The 8,288-nt window shown below is 37.9% G+C and overlaps 2 protein-coding genes across 2 annotated transcripts; both read left to right on the forward strand.

The window, feature by feature from the left end:
- The first annotated feature begins 749 nt into the window (after positions 1-749).
- Positions 750-3,588, forward strand: cldn23.2 (claudin 23.2). The gene has a single exon (XM_056735880.1). It carries the CDS (start codon positions 921-923, stop codon positions 1,650-1,652), a length of 732 nt encoding a protein of 243 aa, XP_056591858.1. The 5' UTR covers positions 750-920; the 3' UTR covers positions 1,653-3,588.
- A 495-nt stretch (positions 3,589-4,083) lies between these two features.
- cldn23.1 (claudin 23.1) lies at positions 4,084-5,752 on the forward strand. The gene has a single exon (XM_056735879.1). It carries the CDS (start codon positions 4,145-4,147, stop codon positions 4,949-4,951), a length of 807 nt encoding a protein of 268 aa, XP_056591857.1. The 5' UTR covers positions 4,084-4,144; the 3' UTR covers positions 4,952-5,752.
- Positions 5,753-8,288: the final 2,536 nt, after the last annotated feature.

The raw sequence follows: 8,288 nt of genomic DNA on the forward strand, positions 1-8,288 counted from the left end.
TATTAACTTTTAGTTGTTCAAACAACTATAGATATCCACTAATGCGACTTGCTCTTTAGATAAAGGGCAGTCAGCTTGTGTAAAAATATTTAAGGCAGTTCACAATCTGTTGTTTAAATAATAAGTGCGTTATTATATGTTTATAGGATTAGAATAATACTTAATTTTGATTAAAGGTATTAAAGAGAAGATACTTTTTGTGTATTTCTTTTGGACTTAACATAAAGCAATGTTAAATGAGTTCATTAAGGGCATATTCAGGTAACACCTGTAGTTATTTGGTTGGTCAGGACGTCAGACATCCGTTTTTGGTTTGTATGCGTGGTGTTCTCTTCTCGTTAAAGTTAGGCTATATTGATGTTCGTATGTGTTGACTCTAAAAATTACAGAAATCCCAAATAATTAAAATGAAACATATTTGTAGGTTTCTTCAATTTCACTCCACTGAGATGTTTCATGAGTGTGACACATTTTCTAAAATAATACTGTTTCAGGTTTTAGCCACTTGTACAAATATAATACGTGGCGTCCTTTTTGTGGGCGGGGAGCATACATTTGCAGGACTTCGATGTTCGGTCTCATTCGGCGCTGCACAGCCCCTTCGGCGTTTGATATAAACGTGCCGCGAGAGCGATTCAAAACAATACGAAGCAGTCTGCTCTCGCGTTGCTTTGGCGTCATAAACTGATCGGTCTGCACTGCGCCGCATGATTCACTTTACAGCAGAGTTCCTGTCGAAACTAGGATTAGTTTTGATAACAAGAGTAGACAGTCATGTGACTTCAATAACAATTGACGCATTTTACGAGATCCTCCCTACATGAGTTTCTGTCCTGTTGCTCTTATTACTCTTTTAAAAAGTGTTAGGTTAACAAGAACACCATTTCCAGCACTTAGTTTGGTAGGGCTGCTCACCTGCCATGAGAACACCTGGGATTTTTATTTGCGGGTTGGTGCTCGCACCATGCGGGTTGATATTAGACCTGACGAGCACCGTGGCACCAAGCTGGCGCACCATCCATAACATCGCAGGAGTTTCCACTGATGAGGTTATGCAGCAAGGACTCTGGGACATTTGCAAGACATTTACATCAACCCGGGATATTCAGTGCAACCAACAGGACACACAATACTTTAGCAATCAGATCATCAAGATTGCGCAGGGGTTGATGTTGGCATCTCTTATTCTCAATGTCATAGCCATTGGCGTGGCATCTCTTGGAGTCAGATGTTGGACCGATACACCAAACTGGACAGTCGCTGGGATCGGGGGTATTCTCATCTTCATCTCAGGGGTCCTCGCCATCATTCCAGTGGCGTGGTATACTCACATTATGACCTCGATCAGTTCTCCGTCCACCGACATTCGTGTAGGATATTGTTTGGTGTTGGGCTTCATCGGCGGCATATTGGAAGTGATTGGAGGTTTGGTTATGTCCATCGGTTTATGTCGGTGTTGTGGCGATCAGTCCACTCGCGATCCATCTCCACTCCGTAGGGTAACGGCCCCGAGTGTGAGCAGCAGCTCCAGCAGTGTCCCATATTATTACTCCAAAGATACCAACGTGGACTTTCCTAGCGCGAAAAGACCGCCGGACATTAGACCTGTTAACACTGCTTACACAACAAGACCATTCGATTCAGATTTGTAAAACGCACATACATTTTCAAACCAACGGCATTTACATAAAACAATGCTTAAACAATATTCTATCACAAATATTAGGAATGGTTTTAATGGAAAATATGATGGTTGCTTCCATTCTTTACCTCAATTATAGCTCGCTTTGGATAAAAATGTAAATGTCTCTGTGGGTCTCTAAGAACACCGTTAAATTCTACTGAAATATAACGCAAAGCACGCTAAATTTTGTAGTTTTTAAACGACTGGATTTTGTTCATAGTGGTATTCTCAGTGGAAACCATTATATATAGAGTCACCCTATTAACTATGTAAAATGTTAAACTGCACCGCAGTTTTACCAAAGTAATAAAGGCCTAGTATATTGGCTATCTTAAGTGTAAAAGTTGAAATTCATTTTTCTGTCAATCCATGGTGACTTGGTTCATGCAAGTTACAAGTTTTACTGGTCAGACGTGATCTCATGTATTTAATGTGATGTCACTGGATGTGCTCGATATTTATTTTTATATATATGTTGTATATATGCCCTGCGATGGGTTGGCACTCCATCCAGGGTGTATCCTGCCTTGATGCCCGATGACTCCTGAGATAGGCGCAGGCTCCCCGTGACCCGAGGTAGTTCGGATAAGCGGTAGAAAATGGATGGATGGATGGATGTTGTATATATAATATATAATGCTAGTTTTATGTAGCCCTGTAAGCATCACAGGTGTGTCAGGTTTTCAAAATATCTGTAGAAAAACCAAACTCTAGTAAGATTTTATAGAATATTTTTAGTATGCTATTATAAGACAGTACCTCCAATGTCACCTGACATTTTCAAGAACTTTTTGAAGAGTTGTAATCTGTATCGTGTTGTGTAAAATTTCTCGGGAACCTTTTGAGTTTCGGCAGTTATACATTATACATTCTACAAAACGCAAAAACATTTAGCTTAACAAAGTTCATCTTTGAAAGGCATGAACTAGCCTACATAAAAGGCAACAATTCTCGCAGTAACACATAATTTGATCAGTGGGATCATAGGAGGAGGGAGGCAGAGACAAAAGATCGTAGCTAAATCTTTCAAATTAGAACTTATTCACATTCTTAAAAGATGTCAACACCTTGATGATGACCTTAAATGCATAGATATATATTTTCATTTTATCTTGCGTGATAACAGGCCACATCACTTTGCACTATAGGCAGTGTCAAATCACGCAATGTCATTTGCTTCCTCCGCATACAAAAACAGGCCGAAGGGAGGAAAAATGGATATCGAAATCGAAAGTATCGATCTGTCATAGCCAAAACCAATAAGCTGTCATTATCACACTTAGTAAGTTTGCCATTTAGGCTTTAGCCAGCATGACTGTAAACGCGAGAGTCTGTTGATTTTTACAAAGTAGTGAAAATAAAGACTTAATAATCACAACAACCTAAGAAAAAGTAGAAATGTTTGATCGAATGGGCCTCCATTTATACATTTATAAATCATTGTGTAGTATTTGTCAGTTATTGGATGACACTGTGTGAAAATATAGGCATAGGCCTACAACGTCGTCATGAATGAATGCGGCATTTATATAGCTTTATTGTGTTTTGCTATACACCCAAAGCGCTTTACAATCATATGAGGGGGTCTCTCCTCACACACCACCAGTGATGTTTTTTTCGGCTACAGGAGCATATTTAGCAAAAGGTTTAATAGTGATCAACCTCTGTTTATTTCCACCACCGCCTCTGGTGTTCACAGGAGTGAGATAAAAGACCTCTGTATAAGTTAATTGAGTATGTGGTAATTTTGTACCTGACTTGCACCCATCATGTTGTTTATTTTCCTGTATTTTATGATTATCGATGTGATGGCTATGCACTCACCAAGGAGAACTGTGATTTTGGAGTATATTAATTACTGAGTGATAAAATATATACCCATAATAAAAAATATTTAGAAATGATGTTGAGTGCAACTTCTTGTCCTGTTAATTGTCTGTCCTTTTAGGTCACTGTTTTCTGAACGTTTTAGGTTATACCATTTATAATCACTTATTTTTTTATCAGTTCATTCAAGTGTCTCAATCAACCTGAATTAACCATATAATAATTCATGAATGTATGAAATAACATGTATAACAACAGCAAATAGAGTATGTGTGTAAATGTAAGATACGAATATGACCTATGATCAAATAAGGCAGTTTATAAAAGAGGCTGAAACCAACATACAAAACCACTACGTTTGACTCAAAACCTTATAGGTACAACATTGCAATTGTGAAGTCTACATGTTGTCGTTTCTGCTCATCCTTTAGTTACACATACTGGAATTCCATGTCTAGTTGAAAGAGTGGCATGCAGTTAAAACCAGTTTAAAATGAACCAAACATTCAAGACCACACCTCTTCAGATGCTAATCAGACAGATCCACCTCCTTCAAAGTTTCAGTATGTTTCTTCTTAAGCACTAGAAATACCTCATTCCCTTTAGAAGGGGACAGCAGCTATAGCCACAATCATGAGAACTCCAGGTATCCTGATATTCGGCTTGGTCTTGGCACCCTGTGGATGGATCCTGAACCTGACCAGCACTGTTGCGCCCAACTGGCGCACCATCCACTCCCTTACTGATGAACCTCAAGACTTGGTGGTGGAGCAGGGAATCTGGGACATCTGCAGGACTTTTACAACGTCAAGAGCACAACAGTGTAACCAACGAAGCAATGACCAAACATATTTTGACCATCAGATTATTTCTGTTGCTCAAGGCATGATGGTCGCATCCTTGATCGTGACCGCAGTCGGTTTGGCTGTGGCAACACCTGGAGTCAGATGCTGGAGGGACAATCCCAGATGGATGCTGGCTTCTCTTGGCGGTCTCCTTATTTCCTGCTCCGGGCTCCTGACCATCATCCCAATTGCATGGTACACCCATGTTTTGACAAGCATCAACTCCGTCTCGGTAAAAAGAGACCCAGCAAAAGCAGATGATATTCGTGTAGGATACTGCATCGTTTTGGGCTACATTGGGGGCATCATGGAGGTCCTTGGGGGATTTGTGATGTTCCTTGGGATATGCTCCTGCTGCGGAGGTCGGAACCGTGGAGAAAAGCCTCAAACCAACACAGGCAGAGCAACATTTAAACCAACACCTATACCAAGGGTCAACATACCAAGTAACTATGATTCAAGTAGTGAAGGAAGCAGTATACCATACTCTATAAAGTCAGTGGATGACGACCTGGACTTCCCAAGAGCTAAACCTCGAGACATAGGGACAATTAACAAATCATACACTGGCAGGCCTTATGACGCTGATCTGTGAAATTCTACATTTTATGATGACTTACATTACATTAACAAAAACTGTGAAGACCTCATGGCAGTTTGAACACTTTGAAGGAATTCACTTGCTACAAAATTTGTTAAACAAGTCATACTCTTGGAAATATGATGAATGTTGACAGCAGTCATTTATTGAACTTGCCATTTATGGTGAAAGGTGGAATTTCCTCAAAAAACATGAAGATTCTAAATTTGCCATTTAAAATGACCTTAACATATCCTTCTGTTAAGATGAACATAAATTGCTTTATCTGTAAGAAGTTACTTCAATTACTTTATACGGACTAAACTATGAAAGCAATAAACTGTGCGAAATTTCTTTTGATGTGTAAATACAACTTTTAACTTGAATACTAAAATTAAATACGGCCTTTAAAGTCATAGGGATTTTAGGACTGAACTTCTGTGATGTGGAAGAACCAGTAAAACAGGTTGATCACGTTCTTTCTGGAAGCCTCTCAATGTGGGAGATATTTGAATTGCCAAGTGATCCATTAGTCATGTGAAGGAAACTCGATAAACAAAGAATGTCGCTTTTGCTCTACAAGGATTATGTGGCACAGTTTATTATTTAAATCAATACATTCCGTACATTCATTTTACCTTTAGGCCCATTTATATGAACACAATCAGTCTTTTTTTATTTAAAATGTTTAGGATATACTGCAAAATGCCTTCAATCAGGATTCAGGAATGATTAAATTAGTCTGTATTCAGATAGAACTTGGACAAAAATTGAAGTTGTTGAATCTTCAACTTAATAAATGTAAGTTTAAAACCATGATATTGTATGAGATGATTTCAACATGAAGGAAATTTAATAATGCAATTGAAAAATGCAAGATTATATTTCCTTAAGGTTAAAAAGTCTTTTGAACCACAACAAAACGATAATAGGACAACATCTCTCAATTACAGACACTTTAAACAATAAAAGATAAAGGATGTTTTTAAGTCTATTAACAAAAACTCTTTATCTTTAAAATAAAACACTGTCCAAATAGTGCTGGTTTTACTGCAAATAAACTAGACCAACTTTAAACTTTAATAAAACATGGTTCAATACAGTGTTGTTGTGACACTTAAAAATAGCATGACCGTTTTCAACAACAAGCAACCTGAAATACCTGCCTGTGACTGGAGTCCATAAAACCCATTAAGTATTTATTCAAACTCACAGTCAGGACTAAAGTAAAACAGTTGCATACCTGGCATTGCTCTACACCTAGTCAACATGTTTATGATGACAGACATTCATCTCCCCATACAGCTGTGTCAACCAAATTCATCAAGTTTTGAACAAAAACAATGCAAAGGGCTTTCATAAAATGTTTTGTATACAATCATTCTCAGTCATGCAATATAGTAATTACTAGAGGTTTTCACTTTAACAAAATATCTCTATACATAGTATGTAAATAACTTTAAAGATATAAAGTATACACACTTGTGTACAAGTGTTACATGACATGGTGAAAACTTGTATAATTTGGGGTAACAGTGCTGCAAGCTTTGATGGCTCCATCCCAAGTTCTGTTAAGAGTAAAAGAGCAAGAGAAAAAGAAAGGCAGGGAGAGAGCGTGTTATCTTATAGAGCTTGTTATCTTATTGTACCCTTATACAATTATAACCTTGTCGTATTGAGTTTTTGAAAGTGTGATATGTGGTGGGAGAATAGCAAACCTTTTCTATGGCATGTTGCATTGAGACATGTTAAATATGTGCTCCATTTCTTCGGTGGCCCTTTTTCTAAACGGATTAGATCAGTTTTAAGACTTTATACATGTAGTTTGTAAACACCACAATCACATAGCTGTGTATTGAACAATTATCATGTAATAAGTTGCTATGGCACACTCCACTTTTACTATTGCTCATACTTGGGGTTTGTGCAGCTTGTTGAAGCAATGTGTTACACATTCATCGTACCTTTAGCGACTTGATGGCTTCATCTCCAGTTTTAATTTTTCAAAATGTATTTTTTATAATGTATAACAGTCACTATGCATAGGACATTGAAGATTTTTGGGGGGTCAAGTCCTACCTCCGCTTTGCCTTTTGCCGAATGAATGCCAGCAGAAAGATCAGGATGATAAAGGCAATGAGGAATGCCAAGGTGCCAAGGGTGAGCGGTAAGGAGAGAGCCTCATTAATGGTTTCATTACAGGTGTCACCCATGTAGCCCAACTTACATTCACAGACGGGCACCCCATTTACCACCACACATCTACCTTGGATGCACTTATCATCGGCACAAGTGAATAGAGAATGAGACATGCCACCATCGGCCAGAGGCTTGATGGTAGAGACCGACATGTTGAAACTCTGCATTGCAACAAAGAGAAATGCAGACTTGATTTGTAGGGGGCTCATAACCAACTTCTCCAGATTTACATTGGCATATAAATTGGCATATATAAAAAAACTAAGTGGGCATCTTGACATCTTGAATTCAATTGTTGCTGATATTTATATCTCAATCGTGAAAATGTACTGTTAAGCCCAAAATTATTCATACCCTAGATAAATACGACCAAAGAATGGCTGTGAAAATAAATCTCAATCTTTTGATCTTATATTACATTTTTTTTCTCTTCAGTTTTCTCCACTCATTATTTTTCAGGGTTTTTAGATCATTGTCTTTTTGGAAGATCCAAACTTGGTTTATTGTGTGACTTTTAAGAGGGGCAGTCAGGTTTTGATTTTGTATCTATTTATATTTGCTACAATCCATGATGCCATTTATCTGAACAAGATGTCTAATTCTCCAGCAGAGAATTAGGTCCAAAACATTAAAGATACAGCAAACCAATCTTAAGTGTTTGATGATACAAAATGTTTTGTTTTTTAGATTTATCAGACCATATAACATTCGAAAAGTAACTGACAATCCTGGAATTTCAAATGGGATGGACTCTTTGGTCAGATGAAACTAAAGAATTAGCTTTTTAGCAAACACAACTGGGTTTGGTGCACACAGGAATAAAGTACCCTATGTGAAAAATAATTAACAATGGTGTATAATCTTAATGTTTTTGGCCTAATTCTCTGCTGGGATCCTGGACATCTTCAGATAAAGGGTGTCATGGATTCTATCATGCGTCAACAGATAGTCGCAAAACGGCCAAGTTTGTATCTTCCAATAGGACAATTATCTAAAAACAAACATCAAAATCCAATCAAAATAGATCACTCAGCACAAGACCAGGCTTCAGCAATGGTCATCCCAGTTCCCTGACCTGAAACCTATTGAAAATGAGTGTAGTGAACTGAAGAGGAGAAACACCAAGATTCTGAAGCAATACTGTAAAACAAAA

This window comes from Triplophysa dalaica, chromosome 22 (genome assembly GCF_015846415.1).
Source record: "Triplophysa dalaica isolate WHDGS20190420 chromosome 22, ASM1584641v1, whole genome shotgun sequence".
Taxonomy (NCBI): Eukaryota; Metazoa; Chordata; class Actinopteri; order Cypriniformes; family Nemacheilidae; genus Triplophysa; species Triplophysa dalaica.